General features: G+C 34.0%; 2 protein-coding genes and 2 pseudogenes across 3 annotated transcripts; all 4 read left to right on the top strand.

The window, feature by feature from the left end:
* Nucleotides 1–3,617: 3,617 nt before the first annotated feature.
* Nucleotides 3,618–5,908, top strand: LOC143587497 (putative F-box/LRR-repeat protein 9; annotated as a pseudogene). Its single transcript, XR_013144903.1, has 3 exons — nucleotides 3,618–3,670; nucleotides 4,449–4,800; nucleotides 4,881–5,908. The product of XR_013144903.1 is annotated as a putative F-box/LRR-repeat protein 9 (transcript).
* A 3,320-nt stretch (nucleotides 5,909–9,228) lies between these two features.
* LOC143587501 (putative F-box protein At4g05475 pseudogene) lies at nucleotides 9,229–10,207 on the top strand (annotated as a pseudogene).
* Nucleotides 10,208–15,866: 5,659 nt separating this feature from the next.
* Nucleotides 15,867–17,544, top strand: LOC143587496 (putative F-box/LRR-repeat protein 23). Its single transcript, XM_077068772.1, has 2 exons — nucleotides 15,867–16,311; nucleotides 16,393–17,544. Exons 1-2 carry the CDS (start codon nucleotides 15,974–15,976, stop codon nucleotides 16,628–16,630), a joined length of 576 nt encoding a protein of 191 aa, XP_076924887.1. The 5' UTR covers nucleotides 15,867–15,973; the 3' UTR covers nucleotides 16,631–17,544.
* Nucleotides 17,545–20,232: 2,688 nt separating this feature from the next.
* On the top strand, nucleotides 20,233–20,865 carry LOC143587513 (putative F-box/LRR-repeat protein 22). The gene has a single exon (XM_077068784.1). It carries the CDS (start codon nucleotides 20,233–20,235, stop codon nucleotides 20,863–20,865), a length of 633 nt encoding a protein of 210 aa, XP_076924899.1.
* The last annotated feature ends 1,428 nt before the right edge of the window (nucleotides 20,866–22,293 follow it).

The following is a 22,293-nucleotide window of genomic DNA, read 5'->3' as shown; positions in this document are numbered from 1 at the left end:
TTGAATTGGTCGACCCATTTTGACCCGAAAATAACAAGTTGGAATTTCAAATGACTCATTTTGATCCTTTTAGTTAAAATCTCTGACCCAAACCGACCCATTTAATTTTTAAAACGACCCAAGTTGGCTCGTTTGAAATGGTTTGGGTCAAGATGCCACCCCTAGATTGTATCTAGATCCTTACTACTAGGGCTGTATACGAAGAGCTTGTTCGTGTTCATCCGTTAAGTGTTGAACAAACATCGGTTCATGAATCATGAACACTTTACCGAACAAAACTTTGTGTTTGGGTTCGTTTGTTAAGGAATTGTGTTTGCTTGTGTTCATCCATGTATTTTTGTAAATGGACACAAGTGAACGTAAAGGAACAAAATGACACTAACGGACACAAATGAACATAAACGAATATATATTAATTTGAGAACAATCACTAAATCAACAAAAAATCGCCCAAATATCCTAAAGTACACCACATAATATCCAAATAGGCTTAACATAGTAATCATAAACATATTTATATCAAAATAGTAGTAGTAAAAAACAAATAAATACATAAAAATAGTGATAGTACATAATCTATATATATATATATATATATATATATATATATATATATATATATTTATGTAAACGAACATAACCGACGAACCTAAACGAACAAATTACCAAACGTTCTCGAACACAATTGAACGAACACGGCCTCTGCTCGTGTTTCTTCGTTAAAAATTTAGACGGATTAACATAAATGAACTTCCCACCGATTGGTTCGTCGGACGTTCGGCTTGTTTACAGCCTTACTACTGAGTCATAGTTATGGTTTGTGACTGGATTTCTCTTTCTTTAACAGGTCAAGTCACCTTAGACGTCTAACAATTAACTGGGGCTTTGCTAACATGTTTAGTGAAGCTTTGAAGAAATTACCGTTATTGGAGGAACTCAGCCTTTTCCAAACACACATTTCGCAACAAGATGTTGAAGCTGCTGGACGCCACTGCCCCTTGCTAAAAACACTCAAAGTGAACCTACAACCATTTAGACTCCGCAGTGAAGATAATGAGTTAGCCTTAGCAATTGGGAAAAACCTACCTAGGTTAACTCACCTAGAACTCATTGCGAGCAGCATCGGAAACACTGAGTTGGAGTCCATTCTGGATGGCTGTTGTCACCTTGAATCGCTTGACTTGCGTCTGTGCTGGTTCCTTGATCTAAAGGGGGACTTAGGAAAAAGATGTTCACATCAGATCAAGTATCTCAAAGTTCCGATGATGGACTTAGGAGGGTGTCTAGGTGGTTATTTCTTGTAGGGTCATCATCATTTAAGCCTTCTTAGAACCATATTAATTCTTTTTGGCTTTCTTAGAAAGGTAATCATAGTTCTACACTTCTACTAGTGATGTTGGGTAAATTCTGAAGATAGTTTGTTCTTGGAATCGAAATGCAATGGCTTTTGTGCTTGCAGAACTTCTATAAACAGTGTTTTGTTCTGCGGGCTCTGTCATTACTTGAAATTTGTTGTTTGGTTTATGCATATGATTTGAGTATCATCCATGAATGTGATGTTTGGTTTGTTAGAGGGGGTAAAAACTGATTAACCGAACTACAGTCGAAAAACCAACAAAACCTGAAGAATCGATGGCTTTTAATTTTTTTATAACAGGTTTTTTCTTGTTCGGTTTCTATCACAGTTACACACATCCACAAAACTGAGTGAACTGAACCAAATTGCACTTTCTGTCTTGTTTTTGAATGTAGTAAGATTCTAGACAATCCTAGAAATGCACTTCCTATACAGTTTGGTTAGGTTCCTTTTATAGTTTTATAACATTTGATTATTGTAATTGATTATGTCATCTTTTTATAGTTTTTACAATTGGCATAGAGTTTGTATGATTTATTATATGCTTCATTAGTGTTATATTTGTAGACAATTGTATCTAACTGACATCGATATTGGGTGATTAAAAATTCTGCTAAGTTTGATATTATGTTGCTGACATTTTCTTCAATTTTGGGAAACTTTAACACTGTGTTCCCGAGTCTCATTTAACGGGGGAAGGGGAAGGAAAAGAGAGGAAACTATAAAAAATTCATGTTACAGAGATTTTTTAAGAAAGGGAGGGGAGGGGAGGGGAGGGGAAATGAGGGAAGATGCTAAAATATTTAAGCTAAAATATCATCTCCCCAAATTGGAGAGATTAGGAGAGAAAATATTTATGTGTAATTATAACTTTTATCAATTCCTAAATGACCCTTAGTTCTAACTTCATGTAATGGTTTACTTAAAGGGTATAATAGAAAAATGCATCTTTCTTTTCTTTTCCTCTTAACTCGGGAACACCTAAAATGTTTAATTTCCCTCCATTTCCTTTCCTTTTCATTAAACTCGGGAACACGAAATAAAATCACATATCTTTCTTCCCATACCTTTCTTTGCTATCGTAATTCCCCTTCCTTCCCCTCCCCTTGATAAATGAGACTCAGGAACACAATGTAAGAGATTTGTCTGTTTGAAAGTTATAATTTGTTATTGGCCTGAAGGCGACAGTTCAACGACTTGCTGTTTTTAATATTTTAAGATATACAAGTAATTACTTAACGGTTCTTTTTCTCCAATGAAATTGGCAAGATACGATCAGTTTATTCACGAGGTGAAGATGAGTGTTTTGTGTTTTGGTGAAATCGATTTAACAACTGCTTAATGTTGTTGCTTTGAATTGCATCTTCAAGTTCTCGTTTGAATACTCCTACCAAACAAAGTGATTATGTTTTACAAAACATAAACAATTTGCATACTCCTAGTAAACCGGTGACGGTGATGCGGCAATCATGTTTTTTAGTAGGATTGGTTTTGCCATTCAAAAAGAGGTGGCGGTTTAGCTTGTTGCCCGCGTACCTGCCTCTCTATTGTAATTAGATTCTTTTTTAGTTAAATAATTAAGAAAGAATCTGAGTTTTATTGTATTCTAGTTTGCTAGCTTCTCAATAATAAATTTCTTGTATACATTTTTGGGTTTGAGTCAACTTTCGATAGCCATTTTTGTTTTTGGAAATTCGACACATTTTTAAAATTTAAAACCTGAAACCAACTCGTTCAACCCGAAACCCAAACAAACCGACTTTGTTTAGGTCAGTTCTTGGGTCAATTTGCTTTCAAATAAAATCCGAACAACTCATCCCTAACACACAACCCTAAAATAAAAATAAGGTAACACCTTCAAATAAATATAAATAAAAACAATATATTCGTTTTTTTCAAATAAATAATATATTTAAAAAGTTATACGGTTTTTCAATTCGTGGTGGTTTTGTTGGGTGTTTCTTGGTCCTTGGCTAGTGTCTTGCTAGACCGGGTCATATGTTTTTTTTTTGAATAGTGAATTTTTTTTAATCCTTGTTGTTTATGAGACTTGAACTCAAGACCTCTCATTCTCAAACTCAGGTGTTTAAAGACTTTGTCTTTGTCAATGAAGCACCACCCATTAGTACCCGGTTAGCGTTATGGTTTGTTTTTTTTTTTTAATAAAATTTTGCTTTTGTCGGCCCTCCAAACAAAATAAATAAATAAATAAATAAAACGGTTTTTCAATTTCAGTTTCATCTTCTATTTAAACCTATTTAAACCTGCTTGTCAGTTATCAGAACAAAAGCTACGATACGATACGACGATTCGGTGAGTTGTTGTTTAATTTGCCATGACATGTTTTCTTTCTTTCACTTTCATATATTATTATTGTTCTAGGGTTTATCATATTACTTTACGTATTAACAAGTACACAAGGTTTCCAAGTTTAAGGTTTACTTTAATTGCTCTGCTTTATATGTTAGGGCTTTTGAACTTCAGGATCATTGATTTCATTTTAGGGCTGTAACGAACCAAACCGTTCGGCGGGAAGTTCGCTCGTTTAATAAATTAATGAACATGGTTCGTTTAGCCAAATGAACAAACGTAAACAGAGGTTGCGTTTGTGAACGTTCGGTTATGTGTTCATTTACGTTCCTTTGTTTATGTTCGTTAGTTAAAAAGTTTGTTTTATATTTTTCTTTATTTGTAATAACCAACCTAACATTTAAATTTTATACTCTTTTTGTTTATGTTCAGTCCGTTTCGTTAATGGTTTGTTTTATAAAGTCTTGCTTTAACTAACAAATCTAACAACCACCGATTGGGGGATTATTATATCAAGTTCTTAACTTATTAAGTTGATTATGCCTGATGTTTAGGGTTAAGAATGTTGTTTTTTTTCTTAAATAGTACATGTTCGTTTGCGTGTATGAACAAGTTCAATACCTTAACGAACGAACACGAACAAATTTTTCCTTATGGCTTGCGTTCATGAACAAGTTCAATGCTAAACGAATAAACATGAACAAAGCTTTGCTCGGTTCGGTTCGTCTACAGCCCTTAATTCATTAATTTTAACATTTGATTTGCTTTGTGGATGTTATAGTGACAATGCCACGGAAATCAAAATCAACTACTAGAAAAAGCAAGAAACTCAAACAGCCAACAAGGAACTGGTTGGAGCTCCCGTCCGATGTAACGCTAAGCATCCTCCAACGGGTTGACGTGGCTGACCGACTTGAGAATGTCCAGAAAGTGTGCACTGCCTGGTCTGAAATCTGCAAGGACCCTTCTATGTGGAGGGTCGTTTATCTTGCAGACAAATCTAACAGTTCTTATGTAAAGCCCGAATTCCGGGAGATGTGCAAGCGTGATGTGGATAGAAGCCAAGGACAATTGCTTGATTTAACCGTCATCGATGGATTTAATGATGAGCTTCTTCATTATGTTGCTGATAGGTATATAATATTCGCCATCTTTTCATATAATGCTCAAAGGTACATATATGATATATCGGTGGATTTGTTTATGCTAACAGATCAAGCCAGCTCAGACGTCTAGAAATGTTATATTACTATGGTGAACAACTGAGTGAAGCTCTGAAGAAATTATCAAAACTGGAGGAACTGAGTTTTGTTAAAATAAACATTTCGCAAGACGTTGTTGAAGCTGTTGGCCGCTATTGCCCCTTGCTAAAAACACTCAAACTGAATCACAAAGGAAAGTCTTATCTTCAGAACGAGATAGCCTCTGCAATCGGGAAACACTTACCTGAGTTAACTCACCATTGGGAGCAGCATCAATAACGCTGATTTGCAGGCCATTCTGGACGGCTGTTGTCACCTTGAATCACTTGACTTGCGTGGGTGCGGGAACCTCGATCTAAAAGGGGAGTTGGGGAAAAGATGTTCACAGCAGATTAAGCATCTCAAACTTCCTCATGATTCCCTTGTAGGGTGTCCACATTCTGAGGATGATTACGAGGAGGACGATTACTATGATGATTACATAACATGTGATTGCTTTGACCATAATGAGGATCACCATGTTGAGTTCGTTGACATTGATGATTACTATGACTATTGCTACCACATAAATTCGATGATGGGACATATAGGATAGAAGAAATAATTTGGTACGCAGAAAGGTTGGTTGTTACTTAAATATTTATAAATATATCACATAAAGGGATATATACTAATTGTTGTTGGTGTTTGCCTTATATAGGTGTAGCTGTTGCATGCTTGCAAGAACAATCTTTTTTGGCTTTTCTCACAAGCTAGGTACTGTTTTTTTGTTTTTGTTAAAAAACTGGGTAAGTTCTAAAGATGTTTGTTTAGGAGTGTTATCACTTGTACTTGAAAACTGTCGTTTTGTTTATGTGTCATGATGATTGGCTTCTTATTTCTTGGTAGTTGGTATGATTGTTGTGTTGTGCGAATTTCTTGTTTATATTTGTTTGGTGATTGTTTTGTATCCAAAGTAGTTTAAAAAAAACGAAAAAGCATTCTGCTGTTTAAAGTGCTCCCGGAGATCTGCTCAGTTGGCGGATCAAAGGCTCCTCAGGTTTTTGATAATCCTTTCGAGGAACAAAGGCTGACATTTGTCTTGGAATTATACATATAGTGTAACAACAACATAAATGATGGGAGTAACTATAAACAATTGGAGGGTGTAGAACAGTAGAATCAACATGTCAAACTGTCGAGTTTTGGGAGAGTTTTGAGGTGGGAAACGCCCCACTACGGATGGCCTAACAATTATATGGTAACTTAAATTTTGTAACTAGTGTCTAGTCATAGTGTCTCGTACATAAACTATAATACCAAGAACAAACTTGGGATGCAAAAACGACAAAAGGGCATAAACTATAATTCCAATTAGCTGCAGCCAGATCTGCTGCACCCAAAGTCTTTCTAGCTGTTGACCCAACTATGACTGAAATCTTCTGTGATGCTGATCTGTCAAGAAACAAATTGCACTGAGCTATTCACTTGGAAAATATAGCAACTACAAATTGATTACCGAGTGTTGATCACAAGTCAAATACATAAATACCTTCTGGTATGCCAAGATGAGACATTGTTTTGTCAAAACATTTCACCTATGTTTTTTAGAATACTTTCACTTAATGGTTAATTATATATCAAATAAATGAGCAGAAATTTTCTCAAGGACTATAATAGCATTATCAAATTTCAAGTTACTTAACAAATATGCAAAATCATACTTGTTAGTAATTATGTTTCGTTGACCTGAATTTATTTGAGAAAACTTCATAAAATAGTAACAAACTTTAACCATTGTATTAATTAGGTTACTCTAATTTTATTTGTTTCAATTAGGTTACTCACAAACTTTTTTTTGTCTAAATATGTTACTTTCAAACGTTTATTTATTTATTTTGTCTCAATTAGTTTATATGATGATTTACCTGTTATCTTTTGAATTATTATATCATGTTTTTGAATGGCCAATTAGTATATCATTTGATTAAATTAATGTTAGATGAATTTAATTTTCTTTTTGGAATTTTAACCATTCGTTTAAGCTTAAACAATAAAAAGTTAATTAGTGTATGAAATTTTAAAACTAAAAATATTTTAATAAAAAAAGTATTTCTGATAATAACAAAATTGAAATATGGCGCTTTTCGAGAAAACAATCAAACATAATTTTTTTATATTTTAATAATAAAAAACTTGTTTTTTTTAATTTGTCAATTTTTTAATTAATAAATTCCATGTCACTAATTTTAATTCCATATCATCGGTCCACATCACCGTTTACAAAAGTTTTTAAATGAAAAATATGTGACGTCAACATAATTATCTACCTAAATGATAAAAAACCGTATAATTAGTACATAGGTGAAACTTGAGTGATTTAAATGAGACAAAAAAATTTGTGGGTAACTTAACTGAGACAAAAAAAAAGTTTGCGAGTAACATAATTGAAACAAAAAAATTTTCAGTAACATAATTGGTGCAATGGTGAAAGTTTGTTACACTATTCTATAAAGTTGTCCCGAATTTAATTAGTAAAAATAAGTAGACCTTTGATTACTACTAATAAGACTCCATTTCACTAATTGCACTTGCATGGAACTGCTATTAGGAGCAAAAGACTTAATGAATCTTCTTACACATATTAGTATTCCTGATTGATTTCGTTTCTAACAAATCAAGTTTGCTGAGACGTTTATTAATTAGATATGTTTTTTGTATAATATGGAGTGAAGCTTTGAAGAAATTATCATCGTTGGAGGAACTCAGCCTGGTTGGAACAAACATTTAGCAAAAGGCATGCGATATATGGACACCAGGGTAGTTATCCGAACATCACTTGAGACCCACACGACTTGTATTAGTCCTACTTTAGTCAGTTATGTGTTGGTGTGTATATTTGTGACTCGTATACACTTGCATAGGTACCCTCGTATGGGCTCATCTTCTTTCTTTGTTTTTCTTTTTGTTTAATTATTTAAAATTTGTACATAAAAAAACACAAAAATTTAAGAATAACATCCCACATTAGTATAAAACAAAAACACACAATTTACAAATAAAAATACACCTATTAAAAAGTGCATACTTATGCTTCATACTAAGACCAAACAGTATCACGGAGGGTCATGCAAGGGGCTGAGCTGGTTCACTAATGGTCCGACGTGGCAAAACTCCCATCACGCAAACAATGCCCCGACCTCCTTCACGTCACGCGTGACGGGGTCGGCTTGACAATGGTCACGCTGCTCACGTGGCTTCTTTTCTATTTTTTTTTCGTTGGAAGGAAGAAGTGGCTAAGTTTGATTTTGGGTGGAAGAAGGCGTTGAAGAAATTCTGCAAACAAATATATTTAGATATCTGAGAGTCGTGTAAATACACTATCAAATTAAAATTATTTGTGGTTCCCATATATTTTGACCGGATAAAACTAAGATGTGAGAGCAAGAATCAAGTATGGATTTTATGTGTGTTATGATAAACCAGAGAGATTTTCCATATGATCAAGATGGGTGATACTAGGACATAACAGTTAATGTGTTTTGAATTTCAAAACACTCAAAAGGACACTCCTTTTATTTTATTAAAATTTATAATGAAAATAAATTAAATTAATTTTCTAATACGATTTTAATGAAATAGTATAAGTCTAAAATAAAAATTTCCATGCTGACCTGGGCGCTGCCCTTGGACCATGCCAGGGCTGCCGCCCCTTGGACCCTGCTACCAGGGGCGTGCCCCCGGACCCCCCGCTAAGGGGGTGTTGCCCCCTCAGAACCCCATATCTTATGGGCTTCGCTCCTAGATATGATTATAAATTATAATAAAATCAAATAAATGTGCACCAACTTATTTGAATTCATATTACAATTAATTCGATTACCAGGTTAATCCATAATTGCACTAAAATTACTAATAGAAGGTTATACAAGTCTTGACATTTTCATCTAACGTTAAATATTGTCCCTCATTTAACGTTAAAAGCTAACGGGATTAACGAATTGAATGAAAATAATAATAACACTTGTAAAACCTCAAAATTCAAGATAAAATAATAATAATAATAAATTTTTAGATGAAAATAATAAATATGACCGAACGTCAAGGACGATTTAGTCTTTGACTTGTTTCCTAAAGTAAAATTAGGTAACACCAGCACCTTTAAACAAATAAATAAAATATATATTATTGAACATAAATTTGAACTTTGCATCGCCTCTTATATTATATATTATTGAAAATTAGGGTTTATCAGAAGCTACGGGTGAAACGTGAGTTCTTCTTTTGCTTTTTATTTTTTATATATGCCATTCACATGTTATTGCTAATTGCCTAATTGTTAAATTTAAACCATCAAAATAATCAAAATCAAGCAAGATCATGCTTTCAAAACCTAAACAGCAATGTGAAGAAAGAAACTGGTTGGACCTTCCATCAGATTTAATGCTCAATATACTCCAAAGACTTGGCGTGTCTGACCGACTCTTGAATGCCCAGTTAGTGTGCACCGCTTGGCGTGAAATCTGCAAGGACCCTGTCATGTGGAGGATCGTTTATATTGACCACACGTGCTCTGATCCATTTGTTAAGGTCGAACTCTACAAGATGTGCAAGCATATTGTGGATATAAGCCAAGGCCAATTGCTTGATCTAACTCTCAACTGCGTATGTAATGATGATCATGATGAGATTCTTCAATATGTTGCTGATAGGTGGAGTCTTCCCATAAATTCACTAAACTGTTTATCTTCACTTTCTATTATATTACATCAATCAAACTTGTAAATATATTTGGATTTCTTTCTGTCAACAGATCAAGTCAGCTTAGACGTCTAGAATTAGTATACTACTATGATAAAATATTGGGTGAAACTTTGAAGAAATTGCCATTATTGGAGGAACTCAGCCTTGTTAGAACAGACATTACGAAAGGAGAGATTGAAGCTGTTGGCCGCTTTTGCCCCTTGCTAAAAACACTCAAGGTGAATCAAAAAGCAAACAGCATGAGATAGCCGTTGCAATCGCGAAAAACTTACCTGAGTTAACTCACCTTGAACTCATTGGGAACGGAATGACAAACATTGGGTTGCAGGCCATTCTGGATGGCTGTTGTCACCTTGAAACACTTGACCTGCGTCATTGCTGGTACATTGATCTAAAAGGGGAGTTGGGGAAAAGATGTTCACAACAGATTAAGCATCTCAAGCTTCCTCATGATTCCCTTGTAGGGTCAGGGTGCCCACATGCTGATAAGCTTGTAGACTCTTCTCTTTATGATAGCGACGATTACGAATACGAAGACTTTGACGTTGATGATCTTTTTGACAGTTCCGAGGATGAATATGATGGATTACCGTGACTATTTACTCGGACTACATTGATGATGGTTCATTTAACATAGAAGAAAAGATTTAAAAGATGGCTTTCAGGGACATAATTTGGTATGCAGAAAGGTGAGTTGTTGTCACCTAAATATCTATAACTATATCACAGAAGGCGATCTATACTAGTTGACGCCTGCAAAAACAATATTTTTTTTTGGCCTTGCTCACAAGGTAAATTTTGTGAAAACTATGTCTGTTTGGGAGTTATCATTTCTACTTGAAAACTTTTTGTTTCGTTTATGTGTCATGATGGTTTCTTATATATCTTGGTATGATTGGGGGGTTTATTCTTGTGTGCTGCGTGAGTTTCTTTTTTATTAGTGATTGCTTTGCATCTTAAGTTTATTTAAAAGGAAAATTGGATGTGAATAATCCAAACTATTAACAATTGACCAATAATAATCCCTACTAACAATCTAACTAGTAGTAATCCCAACTTTCAACTTTGTTACTAATAATAATCCCAGACTAACAACTTTGTTAAATTTGATGACGTGGCGATTATGTGGCGATTATGTGGCAACGGCATGGATTATTTTTTTCAACGTATTTGGATTTAATTTATTCCAGGTCATTAATAGGTTATATATTTTTCTTAAATAATGTGAATGACTAAATTGCCCCCTTTATTAAAATTAAGTATATTAAAAATTAAAAAAACTAAATAACTCGAACCCATTGTACTACACCCCCAACCCCACCATCTCGTTGATCCAAACTTAATCACTCCGGCCACCGTCGCCGATCACCGCCGCCAGCCATCTCTGTTCCTTTCTTAAAAGTTAAAACCGATTGTCCCCTGCAAACCCCACATCTACACTGGTTCCTGGAAGCCACCATCACCAACACTAGAGATTCATCATCGCCGGCAAGTTGTTCAACTGGTGTTCAGAACCCCCACCCGTAACCGTCGTTGAAGACCACCGTAAACGAACCGTCTTCATCACCTAAAAACCCCCAAACGACGTGAATCAGACATGAGATTTAAGGTTACTGGTCTTCAAAACCTAAGCGGCGATGGTGGGTCTTTGAAGATAGATCGAGAAGTAAATATGGGTTTTAGGAATTTTTCAAATCCCTATTTTGCCGTCGGTGTTCAAAGGAATACGGTGTTAGTCACATTTCGTCGATGGCTTTCGTATGGTTGTGGTGGTAGTGGCCGGCGATATCGGGTCTCGCCGGAGAAGATGGTGGCGAGATGGTGATCTTCCAGCCGCCGTAGGTTACTTAATTTATTAAGGTTTCATTTAATATTATTGTGGGTCCCACTTGTTAAAGTAATTTGTATTTCTTATATTTAGTTATAAAATTTATTTTTGATAGCAAGGGGCAATTTAGTCAATTCACATTATCTTACAAAAATAATATAACCTATTAATGACCTGGAATAAATTAAATCCAAATAAGTTGAAAAAAATAATCCATGTCGTTGCCACGTAATCGCCACATCACGCGCCACATCATCAAATTTAACGAAGTTAACGTTTTGTTAGTCTGGGATTATTATTAGTAACAAAGTTGAAAATTGGGATTGCTACTAGTTAGATTGTTAGTAGGGATTATTAATGACCAATATTTAACACTTTAGAATTATTCACATCCAATTTTCCTATTTAAAATACACGAAAAACAATTCTACTGTTTAAAATGTTCTAGAGATCTGCCAAGTTGGCGGATCAAGTGGTTTACATGCTCCTCTAGTTTTTGATAATCCTTTTGAGGAATAAAGGTTGGAATTTGTCCTGGAAATCATGCATCACTTGATGAAGAAGATTCATGTTATTTGCAACAACGAATCTACACGCACGCTCATTTTCAGCAAATTGGTATCTCTGTTTGTTTGTAAGATGAATAGCCGCCTCAGCAGTACTGGTGGTCTAGGCTTCATTAGAAAAAACGTGTATGTTGTTTTAATTATATAAATGACTATAATGGATCAGTGCCTACAAAGACTAGTTCTAAATGGCTAAATCAATGATACAATGGGTACTTACAATTCATAAGTTATTCAAAATTCGTCAGTCAGTCCGGTTACAATGATACAATAGAAACAAACTCATCATCAAACTGTATTTCAAGATGTGACTCATTTATGTGTCGGTTCCTTTTAAAAGATTAGTAAACACAAATTTTAACAGGCTATGCAATGTGGTTTTATATTGCTAAGGGGTGGCGGTTTCAACCCCATTTATATGGAAACGGGTTGGATTTGTTTTGACAACGTACGAGTCAACTGGCTAAAACTGTAATGCATCAACCTTGCTAACAAAGAAACTATTTTTTTTTGTGCCAATGAAATGAAAACACTATCAAAAGCAAGGCTTTAGTACCAACTTGTCGAAAATTCAAACATTGTATGTAAACTGGAGTGAAGCTTTCTATAACTATATTGTATCTATAGTGTTGGGGGTTTGTCTTCACATATCGAGCTTGATTAGGAAAGTGATTATAACATTTGATAATTGTAATTGGTTTTGCTAAATGAATACAGTATGCTATCATTTTTTACAATTGACATAGTTTGTATGATTTATTTTATTTTCTTCAATTTTATTTGGGAAACTCTAGAGATGCCTGTTTGGCGGTTTTGGAACATCCGTTCGGGCAGGCAACGACTTGATGTTTACAAGTTACTTAATGGTTCTTATTTTCACCAATGAAGTTAGCAAGGTATGATCAGATGCATTCACGAGGTGGAGATGAGTAGTAGCGTTATTTGTTTGGTGTTTTGGTTAGTTTATGGTTTGAAGGGACGGAAAAACACGAGGTTATGGTGTGAGAGGTCGAGATCGAGAGGATCTTCAAGGGGATGAGACGGTGAAATTGATTTAACAACTGCTCAGTGGCGACATGCGAGCAGCAACATCACGAACCACATGCATTAATGACCATATATAGAGCGTCGCCCGAATCATTTTCGTGTTTACATTGATTTGATTACTGTTTTATTTCTTCTGCCAATTTGTTTGATCAACTCAATTGATTGTGACCAAGCAACCAGATCACAACAAGTTCACCTTGAAAAACAAGCATTTTTTTTCCTTTTATTTATTTATTTTTCACCTTTTTTTTGCCTATGAGTATGCCTCATTTAGTAATTTATAAAATATGTAACTGTAAAAGAAATGCTCCTACCCTTGAAGGCTTGAATCGACCATTGTTGAGCATACGTACGTAACTCTTTGGTTTTTGAGAGTCATTGTTTGAGCATAACCTTCTCTGATAAATAACTAAAAGTAAATAAACATATGGCATGATTGAAACTAAAAGATTTGTTGCACATGAGTTTTTTTTATTTAATTGTATTCATATTATTTTTGACAGTTACCTTTTTATTATTTAATTGTATTCATATTAGTAGTTTTATAATTAAATAAAATTAAACTATATAATTAAATAAAATTAAACTAATTAAACTAGTAGTATTCATATTAACCCATGTGACACAAGATATTTGAAATAAATCTAATTAAACTATATAATTAAATAAAATTAAATTTGAAAAACCTATATTTTATCAAATTAAATAGTTTTATATGTTTAAAATAATATTTTCTACTGGAATATTCATATGAATCCGTGGTATATTCTTACGCAATTTGTTCATAATCACGAAAAGGATGTAATTAGTGATTTTATAAGTTATCATTATCTTTTTTTTAATGGAATAGAGAATTTCTAACAAAAGATGATAAGTTGTTTCATTATTAGTGACATTAAAAAAACATCATATATAAAATTAGTATGAATAAAACATCCTTTTGCATTGCAGTTTTTGAAAGAGATGGATAAAAACTCGATGCATCCATGCATAATACTGAATTAATACGTCAGAATAAAATTCTTATTCATTTATAATTTCGTTTTGGTTTTTATCATGTTAAACATATACATATCGTTTATTGAATTTTATCATATTCATCTTCTACACTCAAAAGTGTATATACATTTATTTAATAAAAAAAGTAGATATAATTTAAATATATACATAAATATTTTGATTACACTGACATAAATATCCACATATTTTTAATCTCTATTATTTAGGTAATTAACTATTTGATTAAAGTATGCATTGATATGTTTTAATTGCGTTGACATATATATGTTTTTATTAAAAAAAAAAAGAATATTTTGAGCGGGAAATTTATGCTATGAGTGAATCTCTTAGTGGCATGTGTCCACAATTATAATATTTTATTAAAATATGTAGATTTGAGTTTCGAACATGTTAAGATACTTTATAGTTAGGTAACACCTTCAAACTATAAAATAACAAATTAAAATAAACATGAGTTTTGATCAAATATAAAATGAAATTAACGTGTTAATTGTGAGAATTAAGTAATGTTACTCTAATTGTATATATAATTACTCTAATTGATTCAGTTCGTTTCAGCGCGTAACAGCTCGTTTAAGCGATTTTTCAGTTCGTTTCAGCACGTAACAGCTCGTTTAAGCGATTTTTCAGTTCGTTTCATCACTTAACAGCTTGTTTCAGCATGTTTTAGTTTCGTTTTTGTCGACTTTTCAGTTTCGGTTAATTTGTCGATTTTTTTTTTGAACGAGGACAACAGACGAAACATTTTAGTTTTTTTACATTTTTTGTTTTTGTTTTATTTTTTGAGTTATGATTTTTTTATTAATTTTTTTGAATTTTTTTTGATGGTTTCTATTAAGATCAAAGTTCCTCAAAAAAAAAAATTCAAAAAAAAAACAATAAAAAAATCATAACTCAAAATATAAACGAATAACGAAAAAAGTAAAAAAATAAAATAATTTCGCCGTTATCCTCGTTCATCAAAAAAAAAAAAAAAAAAAACCGACAAATTAACCGAAACCGAAATGTCGACGAAAACGAATCAAAAACCAAAATCGACCCGTCTAGTGCGAAAACTCGAAAGAAACCGAAACCCAACCCGTCCAGTGCTAAAACTCGTGTCGGCACGAAAGCCGATCCGAGCCAAAACCTAAACCGATATCGTTCCAATCTAAAATCCGTTTCAACCCGAACATGTCACTTTTCCTTAAGACACTAACCCACATCGACCCATGTAGTTAAATTTGTCAACCCATTTTAACCCAAAAATAAGAATGTGAAATTTCAAGTGACCCATTTTGACCCATTTAATTAAAACCTATGACCCAAATCAACTCATTTGAATTTTAAAACAACCCAAATTGACCCATTTGGAATGGTTTGGGTCAAGGTTGCCACCCATACTCACGTTCATTGATTTCATTTTAGGGCTGTAAACGAACCAAACCGTTCTGCGGGGTTTAATAAATGAATGAACATGAACAATAAGTTTTTTGTTCGTTTAGCCAAATGAACAAACGTGAACAGAGGTTGTGTTCGTGAACGTTCGTTTATGTGCTCATTTATGTTCGTTTACGGTCCTTTGTTTATGTTCTTTAGTCCGTTTCGTTAATGGTTGGTTTTATAAAGTATTGCTTAAACTTATTATAAGGTGCTTATGTCTAATATTTTAGATTAAGAATGTTGTTTTTTTTCCCTTAACCAGTGTACATATCCGTTTACGTTTGTGAACAAGTTCAATTCCTTAACGAATGAACACGAACAAGATTTTCCGTTCGGTTTGCGTTCGTGAACAAGTTAAATGCTAAACGAACGAACGTGGACAAAGCTTCGTTCTGTTCGGTTCTCTTAGAGCCCTAGTTTCATTAATTTTAACATTTGATTTGATTTACTTTGTGAATGTTAAAGTGACTACAACACAATGCCACCAAAATCAAATACTAGAAAACGCAAGAAAATCAAAAAGCCAACAAGGAACTGGTTGGAGCTTCCGTCCGATGTAACGCTCAATATCCTCAAACGAGTTGACGTGGCTGATCGACTTGAGAATGTCCAGAAAGTGTGCACCGCTTGGGGCGAAATCTGCAAGGACCCTTCCATGTGGAGGGTGGTTTATATTGACGACAAAACTAACCGTTTTTATCCTTGGAAACTCTGGGAGATGTGCAAGGATGCTGTGGATAGAAGCCAAGGACAATTGCTTGATTTAACCGTCATCGATGGATTTAATGATGAGCTTCTTCATTATGTTGCTGACAGGTATATAGTATTGACCATCTTTTCATATAATTGTTTTTGCAAAAGTTCTTTGAATAATTTAGTGAAATTTAATGCTAACAGATCAAGCCAGCTTAGACGTCTAGAAATGTTATATTACTATGGTGAACAACTGAGTGAAGCTCTGAAGAAATTATCAAAACTGGTGGAACTGAGTTTTGTTAAAACAAACATTTCGCAAGAAGTTATTGAAGCTGTTGGCCGCCATTGCCCCTTGCTAAAAACACTCAAAACTGAACCACAAAGGAAAGTCTTATCTTCAGAACGAGATAGCCTTTGCAATCGGGAAACACTTACCTGAGTTAACTTACCTTCAACTCATTGGGAGCAGCATCAATAACACTGATTTGCAGGCCATTCTGGACGGCTGTTGTCACCTTGAATCACTTGACTTGCGTGGGTGCAAGAACCTCGATCTAAAGGGGGAGTTGGGGAAAAGATGTTCACAGCAGATTAAGCATCTCAAGCTCCCTCATGATTCCCTTGTAGGGTGTCCACATTCTGAGGATGATTTAGAGTGTTCACATTCTGAGGATGATTACGAGGAGAGCTATTACTTTGAGGATTACATAACACCGAATGATCGCGCAGGCCATAATGAGGATCACCATGTTGAATTCGATGACATTGATGATTACCATGACTATTACTACAACCTACATTCGATGATGGGTTGTATAAGATAGAAGAAATAATTTGGTACGCAGAAAGGTAGGCTGTTAATTATTTATTTACAGATATATCACATGAAGGGATATAAACTAATTGCTGTTGGTGTTTGTCTTTTAAAGGTGTAGCTGTTGCCTGCTTGCAAGAACAATCTTTTTTGGCTTTTCGCACAAGCTACATATTGTTTTTTTGTTTTGTTTTTTTTTTTTTTTTGAAAAGCTTGGTAAGTTCTAAAGATGTTTGTTTGGGAGTGTTATCACTTGTACTTGAAAACTGTTGTTTTGTTTATGTGTCATGATGATTGGTTGCTTATATCTTGGTAGTTGGTATGATTGTTGTGTGTTGTGTGAATTTCTTGTTTATATTTGTTTGGTGATTGTTTTGTATCCAAAGTAGTTTAAAAAAAACGAAAAAGCATTCTGCTGTATAAAGTGCTCTCAGAGATCTGCTCAGTTAGCGGATCAAAGGCTCCTCAGGTTTTTGATAATCCTTTCGAGGAATAAAGGCTGAAATTTGTCATGGAATTATCCGCATAAAAGTGTAACAACAGAAATGATGGGAGTAACTATAAAAAATTGGAGGGTGTAGAAGTAATATGTCAAACTGTCATAGAGTTTTGAGGCGGCGCCCCACTATGGGTTAGTTTTTAACGAATAAAAAAAATATTAAATACCATATGACTTGATTAACTAGTTTGGTTTCATTCTTAAGTGCCATTAATCTCATGCACATGAACCTAAAAAGAAAAAAAATCAAATTGTTTTGATTTATGTATTATTATTATTATTTTGGAACGATTAACTAAGTAACGCCGGGTACTCCGTACGCGGCCCCCATTGGCTAAAGGTAGCCCGAGCCGGCCACTAGTCTGGACGGACGGAGCCCCTAGCGGTCCACCTATTGAGGGATTCCCCAGATAAACCACGACCCCACGCCAAAACGGCATGACAGCGAGGAGCCGATAAAACCGAATGAGATCAGGACTCGAACTCTGGCAAGCCAAGGTCATCCCTTATATATTTCATATAAATTGGTGATAGTGAGGTTTGAACCCCCTACCTCTCACTAATAAAGTGAGTGCTCTACCATTGAGCCACATCCAATTATTATTATTATTATTATTATTATTATTATTATTATTATTTTGTGTGGGAGTGGGGAAGAGGCATATGATAAGAAAAATATAGAATACTTTTTTTTATCGTTTCCAACTTTCCATACCATTATTCTTTAAGAACATTTTATAAAAAAAATGAAGAAACTAGCTAGAGAAATATAATGTAGGTCCCAAAACGGCCACCGAACAAATTTTTCACTTGATACATCTTTCGAGAGCGGTAAATCAAACGACCGAACAAAATATATTAAGAACGAACAGACCCACACAAGGTGAGCTCTCCTTGGGTGGTTATTTACATATTACAAAACACACACATAAACAAAGACAACAAATCTCTATTTATAGTCAAACAATACAAATAAGCTAGAAGATCTTCTCCCCGTTAAAGCTAAACGTGTGCACCGAAGTTCTCTTCTCATGTCCGGTTTCCTCGTCGGCATAATTATTCACTTGACCATAAAATATATAACGAGTTTCATAATTTGATATCACAAGTCACAAATATTAGCCTCACATATAATCAAAATGATTTTTAAACTTTTTAGAGAAAATATTTTAAAGTTTTTTTATAATTAATTTTTTTATTTAGTTTTAAAAACATTTTTATTATTTTTAATAAATTAGAAACTTTAAAGTTTTTTGGTATAGTATTTTAAAGAAGACTATAAAATAGAGAAAAAAAATGTTATAAAAGAGTAATATGTCAAATAAAATTGTCATAGGAATTGAAAGTGTATAGAAAGTGTATGACAAGGGGTAGGCTACGTTAGCCTAACTCTTAGAATACGAATTTTAGAACTTGACAACAACTATAGTTTAGTTCTTTCATAAAGTAAAGTAAGGTTACACGTTCAAATGAATAAACACAAAATATTCTTTCTTTTAATAATACAACAAGGCTGTGTCAACTCATGAGCCAAAGGTACAACATGTAAAGCAACATGTACAATTAAACAAACATAGTGTACAACCGGTAAAGCACGATTTTGGTTAACAACGTTGTCATTTAATATATATCTATAATAATAATATATATGGAACTTAACTAAACAAAATAATAAAAACAATATATATACATATATAGCGAAACACCAATTTGAATTTTGCACGACCTCTTAGGGTTTATCAGAAGCTACGGGTGTGATGTGAGTTCTTTTGAAGACAAATTAGTACATGAATTCCTTAATTTAGTGATACGCAATTGCTCTGCTTTTATTTTTTATATATGCCACTCACATGTTGTTGCTAATTGTTAATTTTAAACCATGAAAATCAAGCAAGATGCTTACAAAACCTAAACAGCAATGTGAAGAAAGAAACTGGTTGGAGCTTCCATCAGATTTAATGCTCAATATACTCCAAAGACTTGGCGTATCCAACCGACTCTTGAATGCCCAAAAAGTGTGCACTGCATGGCGTGAAATATGCAAGGACCCTGTCATGTGGAGGGTCGTTTATGTAAACACCGTACCCGGAGATGTGCAAGCTTGCTGTGGATAGAAGCCAAGGCCAATTGGTTGATCTAACTCTCATCAATTTAATGGATGATAACCTTCTTTAATATGTTATTGATAGGTATTTGCCTTTTATATATATATATATAGGTATTGGATCATTTCAGAAGTTTTTTTACAGCGAGAAGTGCGAGAAGTGAAGGTATAACTCCATTAATCCCTAATTTCACTCCATTTCTTATATGTAGGTGCGTTATGTAGGTGCATATGTATGTGTGTAGGTACGTATGTTTGTATATGTGTAAGTATGCTTGTATATGTGTATGTATGTTTGTATGTGTGTAGGTACATTGGTTTGAATGTGGCTCGATACATTTATATGTTTGTAGGTAGGTTTGAATGTGTAATTAAGACATAAATACAACCAACCTACATATATGTATGTAACATCATATGAAATGGAGTGAAATTAAGGATTAATGGAGTTATACATTCACTTCTCGCACTTCACGCTGTAATATCACTTCTCGCAAGATCCACCCCCTGTATATGTGTGTATATATATATATATTCACTAAAACTAGTTTATTGTTTTTCCAAAAGTTGTTTCTGACACTTAAAAGGTAAACTGTGATGAAAGCTCAAACGGACATATATCTAATGTATAAATGTTCACCGTTTAGATTTGTTCCTATTAACAGATCAAGTCAGCTTAGACGTCTAGAAATATTATATTACTATGGTGTACATTTGACTGAAGCTTTGAAGAAATTACCGTTGTTGGAGGAACTGAGCCTTGTCGGAGTAAACATTGCACAAGAATATATTGAAGTTGTTGGCTGCTATTGCCCCTTGCTAAAAACACTCAAAGTGAATAAACAATATATATTGGCTCAGCATGAGATAGCTTTTGCAATTGGGAAAAACTTACCTGAATTAATTCACCTTGAACTCGTTGGGGACAACATCAATAACACTGAGTTGCAAGCCATTCTGGATGGCTGTTGTCACCTTGAATCACTTGACTTGCGTGGGTGTGAGAACCTTGATCTAACTGGGGACTTAGGGAAAAGATGTTCACAACAGATTGAGCATCTCAAACTTCCTCATCATTCTCTTGAACGCTATCCATATGCTGCTGATCTTTTAGACGATTATGAGGATGAATATGAGGGAGACTATGACTATGATGACCTCTTTGACTATAACGATTACTCGGCCTCTACTGATGATGGTTCGTTTAACGTAGAGTTAATGATGGAGAAGATGACTTTCAAGGACATGTTTGAATAATTTGGTATGCAGAAAGGTGAGTTGTTATCTAAACATTTATAAATATATCACAGGAAGGGATATATACTAATTGCTGTTGGTGTTTGTCTTTTCAAGGTGTAGCTGTTGCCTGCTTGCAAGAACAATCTTTTTTGGTTTTTTTCACAGTTTTTTTATTTGTTTTTTTTAAAACTGGGTTAAGTTCTAAAGATGTTTGTTTGGGAGTTATCACTTGTACTTGAAAACCGTTTTTTTGTTAATGTGTCATGATGGTTGTTTTCTTATATCTTGGTATGATTTTGGGGATATTCTTGTGTGTTGTGTGAATTTCTTGTTCATATTCAATTGGTCATGATATATTGTTTTGTATCTAAAGTAGTTTAAAAAAATGAAAAAAAAAACATTCTGCTGTTTAAAGTGCTCCCAGGGATCTACTCAGTTGGCGGATCAAAGGCTCCTCAGGTTTTTCATAATCCTTTTGAGGAACAAAGGCTGAGATGAATCATGCATCATTGTATGTAGAAGATTAATGTGATTCGCAACAACGAATCTGTTCACACATGGGGTTCATTTTCAGCAAATTGGAACCTCTGTTTGTTTTGTGAGATGAATAATCGCCTCGGGAGTACTGGTGGCCTAGGCTTCTTTGGTAAAAAGGTGCAAACGACTATACTAATTATTGTCGAAGCCAGGACCTTTGGAGCATCATATTAAAATTGGATCATTTGTATGTTCGGTTAAAACGATAGAAACAAACTCATCACCAAGAGAGCTTGCTAACTCATCACAAAATTTAGTTTCAAAAACTTCTTAAAGTTGTTGGCATACATAATTTCTACGTTTCGATTAGAAAAATTGTTTTGCATTTTCTGCAACAAAGTTTAATGCATTTACCACAATTAATTAGTCCATGTGTTCAAAAAGCAATATCAAATATGAGTTTGAAACACAAGTCATGGCTGGTCGCTTACGTGTTCTTCATATCAGCTCACATGACCAACTTGCTGACATGCTCACCAAACTGTTGACTCGAGCAGTGTTTCTACGAAATCGATCCAGGATTGGTGTATCTGACGGATCCTTCATCTAGTTGGGGCGTATAAGGCAAGACAAGTTTATAGGAGAATGTATGGAATGTATATGTATTCGAATGATAGTGGTCTGAAAGTTGCCAAAACTCTATTTTTATTGCACATAATCTCTTAAATCATTTTGTTCAAGGTTTAATTGTAATAATATTCTGACTTTTCAGACTAAACTGTCATTTTCATCCATGTGGATTCAGCCATTTTTGTTATTTTCATCCAACATTTTTTAAACCATTTCCATCTTCATAGTTTCATTTTCTTACCATTTCGATCCTAAACACTAACTCCATTAGTTTGTTCTGTTAAAGTAGTGTAAAATTACAATAATACCCTTAATTTAATAAAGACACAATTACAAATT

Source organism: Bidens hawaiensis, unplaced genomic scaffold (genome assembly GCF_021521415.1).
Source record: "Bidens hawaiensis isolate Kalapana, Puna unplaced genomic scaffold, B.hawaiensis_p1.1 tig00035534_1, whole genome shotgun sequence".
Lineage (NCBI taxonomy): Eukaryota > Viridiplantae > Streptophyta > Magnoliopsida > Asterales > Asteraceae > Bidens > Bidens hawaiensis.
Note: the sequence above shows the minus strand (reverse complement) of the source record. Positions and strands in the feature narration are given on the sequence as shown.

Bases quoted from the DNA above. Each gene is read 5' to 3' on its own strand.
- LOC143587496 (XM_077068772.1), top strand. From the start codon at position 15,974: ATGCCACCAAAATCAAATACTAGAAAACGCAAGAAAATCAAAAAGCCA. The intron at 16,312-16,392 runs GTATATAGTATT...TAATGCTAACAG, and splicing joins CTTCATTATGTTGCTGACAG to ATCAAGCCAGCTTAGACGTC.
- LOC143587513 (XM_077068784.1), top strand. From the start codon at position 20,233: ATGTATAAATGTTCACCGTTTAGATTTGTTCCTATTAACAGATCAAGT.